The sequence below is a fragment of the Xyrauchen texanus genome, chromosome 46, assembly GCF_025860055.1.
Source record: "Xyrauchen texanus isolate HMW12.3.18 chromosome 46, RBS_HiC_50CHRs, whole genome shotgun sequence".
NCBI classification, from domain to species: domain Eukaryota; kingdom Metazoa; phylum Chordata; class Actinopteri; order Cypriniformes; family Catostomidae; genus Xyrauchen; species Xyrauchen texanus.
Window position 1 is genome coordinate 26448795 of NC_068321.1, and position 21327 is coordinate 26470121.

Sequence of the window (21327 nt, forward strand, 5' to 3'; positions counted from 1 at the left end):
TATTTAGTTAATTGCTACTGTTTATCACTTTATTTCAATTGTCTAGTTTTAATAGTGTGTAATATAAATACGTATAAATGCTCTGTAAATTAAATACATATCTACTGTATATCTGTTGAGAAACAAGGTTTATTTAGACCAAGAAACATCGTTAATCCTTAAAATTCATGGGGCATTTCAACAAACATTAACTGAGCTACACAAGCAGTATATGGATCTTCTTCTCAGTCCATGTTTGTGCACTTCCTTTAGTAAGCATGTGATGCCCTTGCAGTGCTGTCCACCCACACAAATGACTGCGCTAAAGTGTGTAAGAGCCCACAACACACACAGCTGAATTTGTGGCCAAATTAGTCTTGTTTTGGTCACACTCAGGTTGTGCTGACCAGATGGCCGCTCTCTCTGGGAGGAAGTGTGTGTGTGTCGTGTACGTGTGTGAAGACGAAAGCCTCCCCAAATGATCACAGCGGGCTTGTGCTGTCGAAGAGGAAGGTGCCACTGTGAACATGATGTATGTAAGTCAGACCTCGCCGAACTTCCACGCAGGAGCTCAGGAGAACAGATTGCAGGCAGGTGCTAATTCGCAACGGAGCGTAAAAGATTGCCACGGCGCATGTGACTTCTTCAGCTGACAAATGAGATCATTTACTATTGTTAAAAAATGTAGCACCCTCAAATTATCCTAAAACTCTTAAGGCCACATCCACACTAATCCGTTGTCAGTTTTCTAGCGTCATCATCATCATGTTGCAAACTGGGCAGTTTTGGAGCATTCTTGAAACGCTTGGGAGTTAAAGGGCCTCTTGGTCTGGACGAGAGGCGTAAACGTGCTGAAATGAACGCATTCTCAAACGAAAACATTGTATGCAATAATGGAGAGCGCTTTCGAAATGAAAAGTAATGCATAAATAATGCATTATAAGCAGGGCAATGCATTAATTCTGTGTTATTAATTATATATAAAAAATGAACACAATCGTCCCTGGACTGTTATTCAAGCTTGTAGTACCACATGTTTTCTCCAGGGGGCAGTAAGAGAAACTCCAGCTGTATAGGCAACATGCAGCTTTTACAGAGAACAAACCGCACTCACCGACCGCACAAGACGAGGACGCGTTCTTGCATTTAAACGCAGCTTGATTGAGGGCAAATCGGTACACGGGGATCTCAAGATGTGTTTTAAAGTATTAAACTACGTTAAACTTTCCAATATATTTATGACACGACGCAACCGAAGTTCTCCAAAAGTGTCCGTCTGACGCAGGTGTACATTGACACGTCCATAGACAAGCCTCGTAATAAAAGTATTTCGGATAGATTGACGAAATGATCGGCCAATTAGAGTCTTATGTTCAATCATATGGAAATAATCAATATATTGGATCCTAAAGCCACTTTTTGTATTGACTTTTTGGAAACACTTTACAATGAGGTTCTATTCGTTATCATTAATTAATGCATTAGATATCATGAATAAACAATTAACAATATATTTATTAATCATTGTTAATGTTAGTTAATAAAAACACAATTGTGCATTGTTAGTTCATAGTGCATTAACTAATCTGCTCCAGCAGGGGGCGCCAAATCTCCCTATCCCGAGCCACATTAACCAGCTCTGACTGGGGGACCCCGAGGCGTTCCCAGGCCAGTGTGGAGATGTAATCTCTCCACCTAATCCTGGGTCTTCCCCGAGGCCTCCTCCCAGCTGGACGTGCCTGAAACACCTCCCTAGGGAGGCGGCCAGGGGGCATCCTTACCAGATGCCCAAACCATCTCAACTGACTCCTTTCGATGCAAAGGAGCAGCGGCTCTACTCCGAGCTCCTCACGGATGACTGAGCTCCTCATCGCTAAGGGAGAAGCCCGCCACCCTTCTGAGGAACCCCATTTCGGCCGCTTGTACCCGCGACCTAGTTCTTTCGGTCATATTTGGACACCGCCTGATACGTTTTCGTTTGAAAACGCAGCGATTTTGCTACGTTTGCGCCTCTCATCCACAGTGGAACTTGGCATAAGGTTTCTGGATGTCCTAAGGCTACATCCACACTTGTATGCTTTTATCTAAAAACGAAATAATTTCGCTCCGTTTACGACTCTCATCCACGTGAGTACGCCATTTCGCTCCACCGAAAACAAAGTATTTTTAAAAATGCTCTCCGTAACACGATGACGTCAGGAAACAGAAAAGTTTGTGGTAATGGAGAGCGTTTATAAAAAACACCGTTCTAATGTAAACGTTTCACTGTGGGCGTGGCCTTAGACGTGAAACAAAGTTGTCGCTAAACTACAAAGACGTAAACAAGCAGTGAACAAATATTGATATTAAATATTGATTAAACGAACCAAACAAAATGGTGGTTCGCAAAGAACGAAACTAGCTATAAAATGCATTAAAATTGACAACGATCGTTAAAACAAACTGAAATATAAAATCAACTTACAAAACAAAGTTTAAAAAAAGTGACATTTTCAAAACTTTGATAATCCTGGTATGCATTCGGCAATTTCTCAAGTATGTTTTTCCATATACAGTAATTAAGAATCATTTGAGGAAACAGGATATACAAACTACAGCCAGAATCGCTTTGATTTTGGAGGGAAAAACCAAAAACCGCAAAATAAACATTCCGAGGATAAATGAATATCCTGAAAGGAAAACAGCGTCATCGGTTCCATCGAGCAGCAGATAAACAAACTGTGGAGGGTTTCATCTGTGCTCTGAGAACTTCAAAGAACCAAATGACTCTTCATTTATTCACTGTGCAAACTTATAACTTGCATACGATCCATGAGTCCAAAGAGGTCGGGGACGTTGGCGAGGGTCTTCAAAGTAGTCTTCGACTTATTAGTGAGTCTTGAAAGCAAGCAGTCCGAAATGTACTCTAGATGAGATCAAACACACAGCGGCGTCCTTCAAATCCAGCAGGCCACAGTAGGACCATCTAAGAATTGGGTACTAAACTAATTTGGCCGTGTTCGTTTGGCATCCCTCCTCCTGATTGGTCAGCTTGGTTGGGGTTGCTTACTGCCGTGCATTAGAGGAATTATGAAGACTGAAACGTCGTCTCCGGAGCTGAGCTTGTCTCCAGCGATTCTCCAGCCTCGATCTCTCAGGACTCCTCTGGCCTTCATGACCAGGTCTTGGGCCGCCATAGTGTACCTGAAAATGCCAGAGGTTTTTTTCATTGCAGAAAATGTGTTAATTAGTCATTTGGTCCAGTATTTTGTCTAAAGCGACCAGAGGCAACCTGAGGTTAAAGGGATAGTTCACTGAAAACGGCAAAATCTGTCATCTACTCAAAACATGGATGAATTTTCGCTATTCTGTTTGACAAAAAGTAGTCCATACAACTCTTATGCTATATTAGCGAAAATGTAACTGTGCTAATTGTAGCGCCGCCTAATGTCAGATGGGTGTGTGTGTGCACCTCAGTAGTGGGGAGAATTTGGGACCATCGCACCAAGTTTGGGATCTCTACAATTTACGGTCTCTGATGCCCAAACATTTTTAAGGCAGAAAAGAAAAATATATAACAATAAGTCGAATTTCAGCATCTTAGGTGTTTGGACCCCTAATGATGCATTCCAGAGCTAATTTTAAGATTATTTGAACTTCACCCCTTTGTTTTGTTGGACAAGAAAAACTAGCATTTTACCATGCACTTTTGGTTTTCGACCATTAAAAATGGCTAACACTTAACAATTGATGCCTGGAGCCACATTGAGAGCCCCATATCTCTGGGATTTACCCATATAGGGCTTTAAAAATGGAGATATAAAAACAAACGTTTGTTCTGAACCAGATTCTAAAAGGATATTCAGATATCTTTAAAACTTCTGAAGTTATAGGCACTCAAACTTTGGAAAAACGACACCAAAAATGGCTTTTTCCCATATTTGGACTCACACCATTGGCATATAATACAACAAGAGGTGCTGAAATCAACTTAATTTAATAATAGACCTCCTTATCTCTGTGTACAAATAAAATAATGATGCTGACACCTTCCTAAGGTTATTTTTTTGACCTGTAGTTTTGCTCCAAAATCATAGGCGAAAATTGTAATTTGACCCCCCTTTACAAAATAATGTATTACTCAGTAAATATAAATTCATGGCATTATTATTTTGGCTATCATCATTTCAAACTCTTGATTATATTGACCCATCATCGATGCAGTGTTGTCAATGCTCAACATCTTGCCTGTGTTGGTCATCAGGGTCACAGTTTCCAAGGAAACCAGAGACTGCCTCTGCCACTTCCTGATTGGACAGCACATCCCACAGTCCATCTGTAGCCAGAATCATGACATCATCAGCTCCGTGTTCGTACTGAGAGAGGTCGTAAATCTTCACCTGTTGGATGATAACATACAGTAGTTCATCATGGGATACATATTACTTTGTGGAACTTAATTGGTAAAGAATAAAAGCCTCAGTCACTATTCACTTTAACTGTATGGTAAAAAGACACAATGACAGTGAATGGTGACTGGGGATCCACAGAGAGGTGTGAATATTTCGGCATTCAAATATGGCTCATCAAATCCGGAACTATTCATTGTATACAATCAAATAATTAAGCATGAGTTAATTTAATGCAAAGGTCTGGTCCCCCTTAGTGAACAGGTCACTGGTGTCTGCACAACCAGCAGGAAATGAACGGCCCGACCTTGCCACAGATTCCAGACCGCATGCATACTTTACATACTTCTACACATTACACAAGTGCATGATGGGGGAAAAGTGCATCGAGGAGGACTAAGAAGAAACATCAAAGAGGAGCGAAAGCCACACAAAAAAGAAAACTGAGCTGAACCGTGGCTGAACTCTACATGATATGTGAATTAAAGATCAAGCGCGCTTCAGAAGATTCAAGCCTGCAGCCGAGAGGTAGAGAGCAGATTGTGTCACTGGAGGAATCTGTACAGCTTTAAGAACTTTATTCTGAGGGATAAAACTGTCTGAGAGGCAGCGAGAGGGTGAGACGAACTGTAAACAAGTGCAGGAAGACAAAATATAATGAATGTTGAGGTTTTTATAAAAGTTAAAGTTGTACCATTATGCAGGACGTTATAGAACTTATAGATTGTTCTGTAGTTCATTCGGTGGAACTGACCTGATTTCGGACCCAGAAAACTTTACAAAAAGTACTGTAGTGATACCGCGGTACGGTGATGTATCAGATGGTAACAGCCCAATTCTTTGCTATATTCTATTGTGTACCTTACGAAGTTCCCTTAAAGTACAAAAATACTATGGTAGTGCCACAGTCTTTTGGACATGTTTTGGAACGGTGAGGCTATTATTTTGTAAGTGACTGAATGATTACCATTTTAATAATTTACCACGGTATTTACATGATACTCCAAGGTTTTTCAAATAAAACAAATATTGAGTATATAAGATAACATGTCCATAAAATGAGGAATTACTATGGCAAAAAAAATATGATATTACCATGTTAATGTCCAAAACATGGTAATATCATGGTGTAAAACATGGTATTACCATGGTAACCTGTCGAAAACATAGTATTACCATAGTAACATGTCCAAAAACATGGTGTTACTATATAAAAAATTATAATATGGCATTAACATGGCAACAGGTCCATTACATGTGGTATTACCATGGTAACATGTCCTAAGAAACATGCTATTACCATGGTAACGTGTCAAAAACATAGTATTACCATAGTAACATGTCCAAAAACATGGTATTACTATATAAAACAAATATGGCATTAACATGGCAACAGGTCCATTACATGTGGTATTACCATGGTAACATGTCCTAAAAAACATGTTATTACCATAGTAACATGTCCAAAAACATGGTATTACTATATAAAAAAGAAAATATGGCATTAACATGGCAACAGGTCCATTACATGTGATATTACCATGGTAACATGTCCTAAAAAACATGTTATTACCATAGTAACATGTCCAAAAACATGGTATTACTATATAAAAAAGAAAATATGGCATTAACATGGCAACAGGTCCATTACATGTGATATTACCATGGTAACATGTCCTAAAAAAAAAACATGCTAATACCATGGTAACGTGTCAAAATAGTAACATCTCCAAAAACAGGGTATTACTATATAAAAAAAATATGGCACTAACATGGCAGCATGTCCATTACAAGTGTTATTACCATGGTAACGCCATCATAACATGTTCAAAGACACGCTATTAATGTAGTACAAAAAACGTGGTATTACCATGGTAAAATTTCCAAAAACATGGTATAACTATAGTAACATATCCAAAAACATGGTTTTACCATAGTAAACAACATGGAATTACCATGGCAACAGGTCCATTACATGGTGATATTTCCATTGTTACATGTCCAAATATATTGGTATAACCATGATAACATATATTAAAAACATGTTATAACCATGTAACATAGTATTACCATCATACAAAAACATGGCATTACCATGGTTATAAAATGTGGTATTACCATGGAAGAAAATATGATAATACCATGTTAAAAAATATGTTGTAACCATGGTAACATGTCCAAAACATGGTATTACCATAGTAAAAAACATGGCATTACCATGGTGACATGTCCATTACATTTGGTACTAACATGGTACATGCCCTAAACAACATGGTATTACCATGTTAACATGTTTAAACACATGGTATTAATGTGGTATTACCATGGTAAAAAAATCTGTTATAACCATGGTAACATGTCCACAAACATGGTATTACTAAACATGATATTGCCATGGCAGCATGTCCATTACAAGTGTTATTACCATGTTAACATGTCCAAAAACATGGTTTTAACATTATAAAAAACATGGGATTACCATGGCAACAGGTCCATTACATGTGTTATTACCATGGTAACATGTCCAAAAAAGTATCATGGCACTTTTTTTGTAGGTGAAATCAATCTATATTGATATAACAAATACTTTCAATATATAAACTCTAATGATAACATTAATGGGCTGTTTGTGTGCAAATGAATTGCTGATGTTTGACCTCTGGAGAACAGGAGAGGAACGGTTTGATGGAGATCTCAGAGTCGTGAACCTTCAGGTCGTGATCGCCGAGTCCACGCGTAATACCGATGGTTGCCAGCACACGCGCCTGCATGACACAAACAGACAATTTAACATCATTGCACAAACGTCAGACAACACAAATGTCAGAATCAATGTGGTTTTTTTGAATGCAAGATTACAAACTAAATGTTTAATTTATTTAATTGGAATAACATGCACTAATGGATCATTCACAATACGAGGAATGTGTATTTATTCTACATGAGTCATATACAGGATTCCTCTTCCTACACTGTGAATTCAGGCATATAAAAGCGAGTCGTGAACAGTTTGATCTTCCTCAAAATAATAGTGTTCAGTGTTACTGGTCAGAACAGCCGTTGCTTGTTAATAATACACAAGACCTCGACCGCCTGCTGTCTGAAACTCCCTCGTGTCAACAGCCCTCTTAACTCGCCGCAGAGGCGTTTTTCATATTTGCTCTTGTGTGTGTGGAATGAGCCCTGCCGAACAGTGCTAACACAGCTAATGAACGCAAAACTAAATAAAAATCAAACCAACATAAACATTGGAATAACAAACGAAACTATTTGAAATTGTATTTGTAATTAAATTAAAGTTTTACAATGAATTTTTTTTTTTAATGACTACATTAAAACAATAAAAATGACTATAAAAGAATTTCAGTTTTTGATTCACAGTGCACGATCAATTATTTGAAACAATTTACAAACATTAAACGTGAAAATACCATTAATTATCGATAACACGTGATGAACATGAGATGACCAAATGTAACTAAATGGAACTAATACATTTTCAATTACATGATATCAGCTTGCAAATGTGAGATATAAAGTCACAATTAAGTAATATAAACCTAAAGATGTGAGAGAGTCGCAATTACGTGACATTAACTCGCAATCGTGAGAATTAAAGTCGTAATTACGTGACATAAACTCGCAATCGTGAGAAATAAAGTCGTAATTACGTGACATAACCTCGCAATCGTGAGAATTAAAGTCGTAATTACGTGACATAACCTCGCAATCGTGAGAATTAAAGTCGTAATTACGTGACATAACCTCGCAATCGTGAGATTTAAAGTCGTAATTACGTGACATAACCTCGCAATCGTGAGAATTAAAGTCGTAATTACGTGACATAACCTCGCAATCGTGAGATTTAAAGTCGTAATTACGTGACATAAACTCGCAATCGTGAGAAATAAAGTCGTAATTACATGACATAACCTCGCAATCGTGAGAATTAAAGTCGTAATTACGTGACATAACCTCGCAATCGTGAGAATTAAAGTCGTAATTACGTGACATAACCTCGCAATCGTGAGAATTAAAGTCGTAATTACGTGACATAACCTCGCAATCGTGAGAATTAAAGTCGTAATTACGTGACATAACCTCGCAATCGTGAGAATTAAAGTCGTAATTACGTGACATAACCTCGCAATCGTCAGAAATAAAGTCGTAATTACGTGATATAACCTCGCAATCGTGAGAATTAAAGTCGTAATTACGTGATATAAACTCGCAATCGTGAGAATTAAAGTCGTAATTTCGTGATATAACCTCGCAATCGTGAGAATTAAAGTCGTAATTACGTGATATAACCTCGCAATCGTGAGAATTAAAGTCGTAATTACGTGATATAAACTCGCAATTTTGAAAATTAAAGTCGTAATTACGTGATATAAACTCGCAATTTTGAAAATTAAAGTCGTAATTACGTGATATAAACTCGCAATTTTGAAAATTAAAGTCGTAATTACGTGATATAAACTCGCAATTTTGAAAATTAAAGTCGTAATTACGTGATATAAACTCGCAATTTTGAAAATTAAAGTCGTAATTACATGATATAACCTCGCAATCGTGAGAAATAAAGTCGTAATTACGTGATATAACCTTGCAATCGTGAGAATTAAAGTCGTAATTACGTGACATAAACTCGCAATCGTGAGAATTAAAGTCGTAATTACGTGACAAACTCGCAATCGTGAGAATTAAAGTCATAATTACGTGATATAAACTCGCAATCGTGAGAATTAAAGTCATAATTACGTGATATAAACTCGCAATCGTGAGAATTAAAGTCGTAATTACGTGATATAAACTCGCAATCGTGAGAATTAAAGTCGTAATTTACGTGACATAACCTCGCAATCGTGAGAATTAAAGTCGTAATTACGTGATATAACCTCGCAATCGTGAGAATTAAAGTCATAATTACGTGATATAAACTCGCAATCGTGAGAATTAAAGTCGTAATTACGTGACAAACTCGCAATCGTGAGAATTAAAGTCGTAATTACGTGATATAATTAAGTCATAAAGATAAAACTGACAAAAATTGAAACAATTGAAAGGACAAATTGAAAATAAAATAGATATAAAACTGGAAACAAATACGTTGTTTAAAAATTAACTATAAAAGTTCAAATGTAAATCTATAATAACTGAAGACTTTAGCGGGCCAAAAACAGCAAGTTCATCTGAACGTTTTCAAACCAGAGACGAGGCGTCACACTCAACAGACGTCTCGTGAAGAGCTGATTGGATTCGTTCCCTGGATTTACCAATTAAAGGACGGCACAGCAAACTGATTTCAGATCAGAGTTAAACGACCAACACTCATTAACACCTCCAGAGTTGTGTGGACACAGGTGTTAAATAAAACAGCACTAATTAACGAGCCATTGAGCTCTGACATGACCCGACTAAACTTGATCTATGTTTGTTTCTAACCTTTTCTAATGAAGCTCCAACTCCAAAGCACTTTGTTTTGACATTGTAATATTTTCTTAAAGGGACAGTTCACCCAAACGTAGACTGGAAATAATGACCGAATTTTCCTTTTTGGGCGAACTGTCCCTTTATACACATGAAACGACGCATTTTCAAGGTATTGATACTTTGTACAAATATCATGAATTTTTGAGGTACAAATATCTAGAAGTTTTCTAATGGTTCCTCCATCTGACCTGAACAAAATGTGTCTTTTTAAAAAAAAAAAAAAGTTTTTAAATTTGTTAGACCACCTGACTTCGATTTGGTGGACAATTGCTTTTCAATTTAGACAAACAAGATTGTTTCACTGCTTCTTTCTTTTTTTTTTTTTTTAAGAAATAATAATTAAAAATAATAACTTATAGCAACCTTTAATTATTTTTTTTTTAATTCAGCTTTTCATTAAACCAAAAATTTTTTTTTTTAAATGCCCGTCAGATGCCCCATTTCCAAGTGAAACTACATTTTTAGAGGCGGGACTTGATATTAACAATCAAGTTTCAATTGGATTGTGAGGAGTGGGCTATGACATCATCGGTTAATATTTTTTAGCTCCACCCCTTAGGCCTTGGTGATGTCATCAGGAAAGAAAAGTTGTTTCAGAGACAACGTTACATTTTCATGCCTACAATAGTGTGCACTGACGAATCATACACAATAAAAACAATATTTATGAAAATGTTTATTTCGTGTTGTCAACAATCAACAGATTTAATTTCCACTCTATGGTTTGTACTTTAATACAGCCCAATCTTGAGCGTGTCCGAACGCTGTCTTACCCTTTTCCCTTCTCCATATATGAGGGGAAACTTCAGATCTTCCTCCTGAATGGTTTTATAGGCCCTGCACAAAACAACAACAAACATCAAACAGTTCATATGCAAATCTCAACGCAGACAGACAGTTCTGCAGCATGTTTGAGCTGAAAAATAGTGAACTTAGATTAAAAAACTATAACCAGAATAATCTGTAAAGAGGGTCAAACTTTGTCAATACTCAAAAGTCAGTCTATAATAGAATAATCACATGCAATGCAACCAATTATAAACATACTCACCATCCGCTCATAGTAAAGTCCCGGTACAGCATTCTCTTCCCGACCTCTTTCTTTGTGACTCTTCTAGGAAACTCCAAGTGTGTGAATTCATTTCCTAACAGGGAAGGCTGCAGGTGAGCCTGCGAGAGGAAAGAAATAGAAAATAATTTAGGGGAAGTTATGCAGTATTTTCAGTTAGTTGTGATAAACTGATTCAGAATTCGTTTCTCTCACCAGGAACTGAAGTCTCTGACGCTCTGATTCTGGAGTGAATGAGCTGGACATGGGAATGATCTCTCCGGCTCGGATGATGACGGCCCTGACAGAAACAAATCCTAAATGACTCTCAATGCAATGAATGTTTCACAATATATGGTTTAGTATAGAATGGACTAAAATCATTCAGGTGGTTTCATGCTGCAGACTCAAAAGAACCGACTCATACGAGTCATTTGTTCAAGAATCGGACTGCACTGGTCACACTGTATGTTTAGCCATGCAGATTCAAAAGAATCGATTCACAAGAGTCATTTGTTCATGAATCATACTACACTGGTCTCGCTGTATGTTTAGCAATGCAGATTCAAAAGAATCGACTCATAAGAGTCATTTGTTCAAGAATCGGACTACACTGGTCACGCTGTATGATTCACACTGTAGATTCAAAAGAATCGACTCAAAAGAGTCATTTGTTCAAGAATCGGACTACACTGGTCACGCTGTATGTTTAGCAATGCAGATTCAAAAGAATCGATTCAAAAGAGTCATTTGTTCAAGAATCAGACTACACTGGTCACGCTGTATGATTAGCAATGCAGATTCAAAAGAACTGACTCACAACAGTCATTTGTTGCAGATTCAAATGAATCGACTCATAATAGTCATTTGTTCAAGAATCAGACTGCACTGGTCGCACCGCATGTTTCCTGCTGTAGATTCAGAACAACTGACTCACAAGAGTCATTTATTGCAGATTCAAAGAATAGACTCAAAAGAGTCATTTGTTCAAGAATCGGACTACACTGGTCACGCTGTATGTTTAGTAATGCTGATTCAAAAGAACCAACTCAAAAGAGTCATTTGTTCAAGAATCGGACTACACTGGTCACGCTGTATGATTCACACTGTAGATTCAAAAGAATCGACTCATAAGAGTCATTTGTTCAAGAATCGGACTGCACTGGTCATGCTGCATGATTCACACTGTAGATTCAAAAGAACCGACTCACAAGAGTCATTTGTTCAAGAATCGGACTACACTGGTCACGCTGTATGTTTAGCAATGCAGATTCAAAAGAATCGACTCACAAGAGTCATTTGTTCAAGAATCAGACTGCACTGGTCGCACTGCATGTTTCCTGCTGTAGATTCAAAAGAGTCATTTGTTCAGGAATCGGAGTACACTGGTTGTGGATGGGTGTAATGTCAGTTGAAGGTTCTCACCTGCTGTCACCAGCGTTGGCCACGTACAGTTTACCCAGTAAATACATCACCACAAGAGCTGTACATCCACCTGAGATACAATACACCAATCTCTCTCTGGCTATATAAGCATCCTGAAGTTACACAAACAAACAGAACACTGACATTCACTTAAATTAAGGCACTTTATAAAAACCATGAGAGCAAATGAGGCTATTCATAAACTCTGGTAAACAAACACAATGCAAATGTGCTTTAAATGACTGTAATCCCCCATTTAAGATGTTTGCCTGCCATCTAGTGGCCTTAAGAGTGAATTACAGGACACGCTTCCACCCTGATGAAAACATTAAAGTTGTTCACCCAAAACAAACACTGATATCATTTACTCTCTTATATTGTTCCAAACCTGTATGATTTTATTACTTTGACTTTGTGGACTAGGATAGAAGAGAGGATTCAAACTCCGAAAATCACCTTTAAACTCTTTAAACTTCCACCTGTAAGACTCACCATTTCCTTGAAGGAGTTCTCAATGGCTCCCACCACCAAACTCTCCTGTTTGATTTTCTTCTCCATGAAGAATCGAGGGGCTGAGGTATTGGGCGACCCCGGGGCCCCTACAGCGCCGCGGAGAGACGCGGCCCGGGACAGCCCTCGCTGGGAGCAGCCGGCAGACGGGTGGAGGTGGTGCACGATGTTCTCCTCCCCCAGACAAGTGGGCGGCTGCTTGGACGGTTTCTGGAGGATCTCCAACACTTCCTGGAGCTGCTCCTCGATATGGAGGTGGAGAAACTTGGACGCAAAGATGGCGGCGCCGGAACCGCCGTGACCGTCAAACAGGCCCCAGTAGTGGAAGTCCAGCTCCTTTACCTCCTCAAGACACACATGGACATTAATGTCAACATGCAAATGTCTCAATGATCATTTTAAAGTGCTTTACAAAGAATGATCCAGACCATTTAAATTGTCCTTCCTTTTATTAAATATTTTATATTCCTTTTTAATAAAAAATAAAAATATTTGTTTTTATATTTCATGTGTCAAACAACTTTTTTTCTGATATGGAGCATCTGAAATGAGCCAAAAAATATGAACCAATAATATCACAGCCCACTTTTAAAGAGCCAATAATCAAATCAACTCCAAGCCAACATTATTCAAACTGAAATGCATTAAAATACAGAATTCAAATGTGTTTTTCTCTTCTGGAATGGTACTACACACATTTAAATGAGCAAGTGGAAAAAGACAAAAAGTAGCAGAAAATGAAGGGAACACACGGTGCTCTCGATGGTTTCCAGAATATCTCCGTTGGGCAGTGAGGAGCGCCTCCTGCTGGTGGGAGTGTAATTGGGGCTAGACGGGTCTGCGGGTCTCTTCCTGAGCTCCACCACCTCACAGCACGCCTGGTCCTCATTTAGGGCACTTTTACCGGCATTGATCACTCTGTGGAAAGGACACAGAAGATAATAAGCTGCAATGCAGTCCAGACCTTCTGCCAACATACAAAGGTCTGGATACATAATACAAAGTTTCCTGAGAAATCTTAGAAGCTTCAAGGCAATTTGAGTTCTTAAATGCTTCTCGACGATCCATAACCAGCAGGATGAGTCATAGCGTGAGTCTAAAGAGCAGAAGAAGCAGGATGATCCCAGATAATTGCCTCCATCACGGGTTCCCAAGGCAGCCAGTTTCTCATCCTCATAAATTAATGAGGATGAAGTGTTGAACAGCATATTGTCCTCACTTGACAGTCAACAGGGTTGCTGGAAATGTTTGCTTTAATGTTTTAAAGGGATAGTTCGCCCAACAATGAACATTGTGTCATCATTTACTCACCCTCATGTCATTCCAAACCCATATGACTTTCTTTCTTCAGTGGAACACAAATGGAGATGGTTTGGTGATGTACCGAAAGGGAAATTTGTTATTCAATTGAAATGCGTAAATCTTGATATTATACTTTTGAGTGTAGAAGAATTGGAATATAGCAGCATTGATTAGAAATGGTTGTTTGTGAGGAACAGAGTATACTCGAATTAAACCTCCTGAGACCCCTCGTTAACATGCGTGGACATTACGATTTGGCGTCGCTATATGCATCGCATAATTTAATTTAATTTAAACCGACTGATCTCAGTTCAGGAGACTCTGTGCTGTTAGTAAAGGGTTAAAGTCATGTGACCGAACAACATGGCGCTGACCACAGCGGAGTTTGTCTTTGGGAGAAACGCCAACAAAACTACATCTGGTAAGAAACCAAATTAAGTTTTTACATTGTAACCTCTTTGAGTCAAAAGATTAGAGTCTCTAGTTTCATCCGATGCGCCATTTATAAAATTTGAGTGATTTATCACGAATCGGCACGCTGTTAAACACAATGACCACGTATGTGGACTACAGGCTCATTTTACTTCAAATATTCACTGTGTATTATCACATTGAGAATTAATGGATGCATCTAAAAACTGTAAAATGTGTCTTTCACAGGCTTTATATGGAGTTAGGATGAAAATAAGATGCATTTCAAACTGTTCTGAGACCAGTTCAGACGGACAGCACACTGGAGGTTAAGTCATTCACTAAATAGGGAGCAAGGGAGCATGCTATAGCTCTCTGTGCAGTTTAGTGCGTTCACTAAATAGGGAGCAAGGGAGCATCCTATAGCTCTCTATGCAGTTAAGTGCATTCACTAAATAGGGAGCAAGGGAGCATCCTATAGCTCTCTATGCAGTTAAGTGCATTCACTAAATAGGGAGCAAGGGAGCATCCTATAGCTCTCTATGCAGTTAAGTGCATTCACTAAATAAGGAGCAAGGGAGCATCCTATAGCTCTCTATGCAGTTAAGTGCATTCACTAAATAAGGAGCAAGGGAGCATCCTATAGCTCTCTATGCAGTTAAGTGCATTCACTAAATAGGGAGCAAGGGAGCATCCTATAGCTCTCTATGCAGTTAAGTGCATTCACTAAATAGGGAGCAAGGGAGCATCCTATAGCTCTCTATGCAGTTAAGTGCATTCACTAAATAGGGAGCAAGGGAGCATCCTATAGCTCTCTATGCAGTTTAGTGCATTCACTAAATAGGGAGCAAGGGAGCATCCTATATCTCTCTACGTAGTTAAGTCATTCACTAAATAGGGAGCAAGGGAGTATCCTATATCTCTCTACGCAGTTAAGTGCATTCACTAAATAGGGAGCATTCTATAGCTCTCTACGCAGTTAAGTGCATTCACTAAATAGGGAGCAAGGGAGCATGCTATAGCTCTCTGTGCAGTTTAGTGCGTTCACTAAATAGGGAGCAAGGGAGCATCCTATAGCTCTCTATGCAGTTAAGTGCATTCACTAAATAGGGAGCAAGGGAGCATCCTATAGCTCTCTATGCAGTTAAGTGCATTCACTAAATAGGGAGCAAGGGAGCATCCTATAGCTCTCTATGCAGTTTAGTGCATTCACTAAATAGGGAGCAAGGGAGCATCCTATAGCTCTCTATGCAGTTAAGTCATTCACTAAATAGGGAGCAAGGGAGCATCCTATAGCTCTCTACGCAGTTAAGTGCATTCACTAAATAGGGAGCAAGGGAGCATCCTATAGCTCTCTATGCAGTTTAGTGCATTCACTAAATAGGGAGCAAGGGAGCATCCTATAGCTCTCTATGCAGTTTAGTGCATTCACTAAATAGGGAGCAAGGGAGTATCCTATATCTCTCTATGCAGTTAAGTGCATTCACTAAATAGGGAGCAAGGGAGCATTCTATAGCTCTCTACGCAGTTAAGTCATTCACTAAATAGGAAGCAAGGGAGCATCCTATATCTCTCTATGCAGTTAAGTGCGTTCACTAAATAGGGAGCAAGGGAGCATCCTATATCTCTCTATGCAGTTTAGTGCATTCACTAAATAGGGAGCAAGGGAGCATCCGATATCTCTCTGTGCAGTTAAGTCATTCACTAAATAGGGAGCAAGGGAGCATCCTATAACTCTCTATGCAGTTAAGTGCATTCACTAAATAGGGAGCAAAGGAGCATCCTATAGGTCTCTATGCAGTTTAGTGCATTCACTAAATAGGGAGCAAGGGAGCATCCTATAGCTCTCTGTGCAGTTAAGTGCATTCACTTAATAGGGAGCAAGGGAGCATCCTATATCTCTCTGTGCAGTTAAGTGCATTCACTAAATAGGGAGCAAGGGAGCATCCTATATCTCTCTGTGCAGTTAAGTGCATTCACTAAATAGGGAGCAAGGGAGCATCCTATAGCTCTCTATGCAGTTAAGTGCGTTCACTAAATAGGGAGCAAGGGAGCATCCTATATCTCTCTATGCAGTTAAGTCATTCACTAAATAGGGAGCAAGGGAGCATCCTATAGCTCTCATCACGCAAATCTCAGTTCTGCAGAACCAGGAAGGGGTTCATCCCAAAATAAAAATGCCATAATTATTTTCTCAACCCCAGTGCGACGTAAGTGAATTGTGATTTACACCAATATGACCCATGCACCATATTCCAAAATTGTAACATTTATTCACTGAAAATCTTCCTCTCTAGCGTAGCTCTCAAATCTAAGTAAATGTAATGATGGTAGATTTGTCATTTTTGGGGTGAACTACATCCCTTTAAAGCTTTAGATTTAGGGCGTGTTTCATTGCACCATTGGAACTTGTGTTGGTTTTGCTTTATGGTATAAAAGTGTTAAAGTCATTAGAAATAAAGTTCACATCATGTGATTTATAGAGTTATATGGAATCCAGTGTTGTAGGCAGTGGCGTGTATTACACGTAGAAGAGTTCTTATGGATGTGTTAGTGGCTATTAAACATTTAGTTCAACTGGTGTATTGATCAGCTAATGGAGAAATCTCGCTGCCATATCGATCGCCGCTGCTATTTATTGTCTGGTTTGAATCCAGATTGGGCATTAGAACAAAATGAAAACAATGTCCGGTATCCATATTTCCTGGCAAATACATTTTTTGGGCTTCAAGGTTTAAATTTTGATTTAAAAATTGCATCATGCTGCACAAGTTGGTACGTTTGGAAGTAAGGAACTTTGAAGCTCAAAAAAGCACATAAAGGCAGCATATAAGTAACCCATACGACTCCAGTGCAGTGTTTCCCCTGCCATTATATTAGGGGGCACATGACATATAGCAACAGAGAAAGCATTAAAACAAGCATAAGATCACATGTTTACTGATAGTGGCACCTGATGGCCAATGTTGGTACTGCATTCCCTTTCTTTTTTGGAAGAGAAACATTTTTTTAAGATTTTGGCTCAGGAAGGAACTAAGACGCATTTTTTTTTTTGTTCACCATTTTTATTTTTTATTTTTTTCACCCTGCGGTTCAGGGCTTCCATACTTTGTGCTAAACATCGGAACATTTCTTTTTATGGCGATTATCCACAATGCACAGTTCAAATAATTGTTCAGTTGTTATATTGTCTGCTGTCATTAGAAACACATGCACACCACGTTTCCTTTAAGAGTTTGTGTCGGTGTCCATCTGCCATACATCTGAGAAAGTCATACAGGTGGAGGTATTTTGGGGTGAACTGTCTATTTAAATGTACATGCTAGTTTTTGTTTTATTTTTAAGCTAGATACAGGGCAGCTTTTTATAGCACGGTATATTTAAGTGCACATAAAAAACTACTATGGTGCTGTATTAACGTGCTTTATGTGGAGGCGCCAGTCCGTTGAATGTCTTATTGACGCTGACTATCACACCTGGAGTCGTGAGTTCGCATCCAGGGCATTCTGAGTGACTCCAGCCGGGTCTCCTAAGCAACCAAATTGGCCCGGTTGCTAGGGAGGGTAGAGTCACATGGGGTAACCTCCTCGTGGTGGTGATTAGTGCTTCTCGCTCTCAATGGGGCGTGTGGTGAGTTGCGTGTGGATTGTGGAGAGTAGCATGAGTCTCCACACGCGCTACGTTCCACGGTAACGTGCTCAACGAGTCACGTGATAAGATGCCCGGATTGACGGTCTCAGACGCGGAGGCAACTGAGACTCGTCTTCCGCCACCCGGATTGAGGCGAGTAACCGTGCCACCACGAGGACCTACTAAGTAGTTGGAATTGGGCATTCCAAAATTGGGGAGAAAACAGGATAAATATTTTTTTAAATAAAAATGGCCAAAACCGCTTTCCAGATGGGAAAGGGGCGGCGTTAAATTAGAAATGGAAAACATACATTTTAACATTAGATGTTACATTTCGATTTTAAATTCACTATTGTTTTATATAGAGTCTATGCAGTATTGAACACAGTTACATCAGAAGTAACTGTACTTAAAAAAACTGAGTAATCCCTTACTTTACTTTTTGCAATTAAAAGTAATTTAATTAATTACACCCAACACTGGTTATGTACGTTGTTGTTATTCACACTATCAATTACTAAAGTGATAATGAATGATACTTTATAGTGCACTGCTTGATACAATCTCACTATGAATAATTTTGAGTGAATCAATAGAAATATAGAATCGATAGAATCATTCTGGAATCGACTCCGAATCGATTCCGAAAACCTGGAATCGACTCAATAAATTAATAAATAAATACATAATATTAGGAATTTAACAGCCCCTGGTAAAATGCTGAGAAATGTCTAATACATTCTCCGTTTTGAGTGTCTTTTGTTACTTTATTGAACCCGAAAATATCCTTCAAATGATTCGGTGTCACGTGAATCACAAAATTATGCGCCAAAATATTGACGCTGCGTTAAAATGCAAACAAGGATGTTTCATTCAAGCGCACAGATGTATTTATAATCTCTGTTTCTCATGACAACATGCATGTGTTTATTATAAGGAACCTATAGTAAACATATCTGCAGCGTACGCGTCTGTGACGCGCATCTCAAATCAGTGCGCGTTCACGAACCGAACCCTTCGGTACTCACTCGGCGTATCCGGTGCTCCAGGGCAGCTTCATCTCCTTGAGGATGAGGATGGGTCTCGAGATGTGATCCGCCGAGCACTCGACCTCATCCGGGGACAGCGCGAGGAAATCCGGCCTGCTGTACGAGAACCGGAGCGGCGGATCCGGTCGGTCCGGGTGATTCTGCTCCCTGGTGGGATCCGAGGCCATGATGCCGCCGATGATGCTGGAGACAGCGGATCGCACGCGTGTGATCATGATGATGGTAGTGGTGGGGTGCGTGTGTGCGTGTGTGTGTGTGTGTGTGCGTGTGTGTGTGTGTCTGTAAACGCGCGGAGACGCGCACCGAACGCAAGCGTTAAAACGCAACACAGTCCGTTTCTAACGCACCCTTCAATCAGTTCACGGACACACATTCTATCATGTGACTCCTGCGGGTCAATGCGGGACACTTGGTGACTTGAACCCTCATGTTATCATTTTATAACATTAAAGCACGTGTGACAACTTGCCGCAGCCTGACATGTATGAAAAACAGAGTTTCACTAGTATGTTAAAATATACCTTCATTATATATTTGTCTCTTAATGCATGCAAATGTGGTTCACCTGTTTATTCAACTGCAATCACAAACATATTACGAATTTGACATTTTAGTTTGGAGGATACAATTCACAAACAATTGTCTAATTTAAGAGGGTAACCTCCAAAAACACTGTTACAGAAAATATATAAATTAATATATAGAATATAACTCAAAAGTGTAAATTCTCTCATCATTTACTCACCCTCATGCCATCCCAGATGTGTACGACTATCTTTCTTCTGCTCTGTTGGTTTCTTCAATGCAAGTGAATGGTGACCAGAACTTTGAAGCTCAAAAAAGCACACGAAGGCAGCATAAAAGTAATCCAAAATACTCTGGTGGTTTAATCCATGTCTTCAGAATTGATACGATAGGTGTGGGTGTGAAGTCCCTTTTTTATTATAAATCTCCACTTTCACTTTCACATTCTTCTTCTTGTGTTTTTGGCGAGTCACATTCTTCATGCATATCGCCACCTACTGCCAGGGAGGAGAATTTATAGTAAAAATGGACTTAAAGGAATAGTTCACCCAAAAATGACCCTGATGCCATCCCAGATGTGTACGACTATCTTTCTTCTGCTCTGTAGGTTTCTTCAATGCAAGTGAATGGTGACCAGAACTTTGAAGCTCAAAAAAGCACATGAAGGCAGTATAAAAGTAATCCAAAATACTCTGGTGGTTTAATCCATGTCTTCAGAAGTGACACGATAGGTGTGGGTGTGAAACATCCATATCTAAGTCCCTTTTTTAACTATAAATCTCCACTTTCACTTTCACATTCTTCTTAAAGGAATAGTTCACCCATCCCAGATGTGTACGACTATCATTCTTCTGCTGAACACAAATGGAGATTTTTACTTTAAATCATCGCTTTCATCCAGGGCATGATGTGGTTTGAAATAGCCAAACTTTCGCGTGACGTTCGTTCAAGTATCGTAAATAGGCGCCGCTTCCGAATTATCTTGTGAACTCGCTGACGCGCTTATGTCACGCTTCACTTTAAAAGTTAGTAATGTTCTAATGATCGGTTTGCTTCCGAAGACATTCATTGATCGATTGGAGTTGAGTGGATTACTTTAATGCCTCCCTGCCCAGTAGGCGGCGATATGCATGAAGCATGTGAGTAAGAAGAAGTATGTGAAAGTGAAAGTGGAGATTTATAGAAAAAAGGACTTCAATATTGATGTGTTTCTAACCCACACTTATCCTATTGCTTCAGAAGACATGGATTAAACCACTTGAGTCGTATAGATTACCAGTGGCAGAAACAAAGCTTTCAGATTGTTCTTTGAAACGCTGAGGACATCTTCTGGTCACAGGCAAAAGCAGCTACATTGACATAATACATGGGAAATTATTTACTGACTGCCCTGTATTTATCCTCAATATCCTGGAATAAACAGATCTGAATATTTGGAGAATATGTAGACCTTCATATATGTTATTACAATTATTATCAACACAATATTTCGATTTTTTTTCACTCAACATGTTCAAACCAGTAATTCTTATTTGAATCAGTCTGATTTCATGACGTCATGAAGCCT

At 39.0% G+C, this 21327-nt stretch overlaps 1 protein-coding gene across 2 annotated transcripts; it reads right to left on the reverse strand.

The window, feature by feature from the left end:
• Nucleotides 1-69: 69 nt before the first annotated feature.
• ppm1h (protein phosphatase, Mg2+/Mn2+ dependent, 1H) lies at nt 70-19550 on the reverse strand. Of its 2 annotated transcripts, none has more exons than XM_052119589.1 (10): nt 19215-19550; nt 13596-13761; nt 12826-13185; nt 12334-12446; nt 11125-11209; nt 10912-11030; nt 10634-10697; nt 7025-7132; nt 4207-4358; nt 70-3162 (listed from the first exon to the last, which is right to left on the reverse strand). In XM_052119589.1, exons 1-10 carry the CDS (start codon nt 19448-19450, stop codon nt 3006-3008), a joined length of 1560 nt encoding a protein of 519 aa, XP_051975549.1. In that variant the 5' UTR covers nt 19451-19550; the 3' UTR covers nt 70-3005. The 2 variants fall into 2 exon arrangements, with proteins under 2 accessions (XP_051975549.1, XP_051975548.1); XM_052119588.1 differs by having other exon boundaries at nt 12826-13188.
• Nucleotides 19551-21327: the final 1777 nt, after the last annotated feature.

Excerpts from the sequence above, each read along its gene's own strand:
- ppm1h (XM_052119588.1), bottom strand. The coding sequence starts at position 19,450 with ATGATCACACGCGTGCGATCCGCTGTCTCCAGCATCATCGGCGGCATC. Across the intron at positions 11,210-12,333 it reads GCCAACGCTGGTGACAGCAG|GGCCGTCATCATCCGAGCCG; the intron begins GTGAGAACCTTC and ends TGTTTCTGTCAG. Across the intron at positions 11,031-11,124 it reads GTCAGAGACTTCAGTTCCTG|GCTCACCTGCAGCCTTCCCT; the intron begins GTGAGAGAAACG and ends TTCCTCTCGCAG.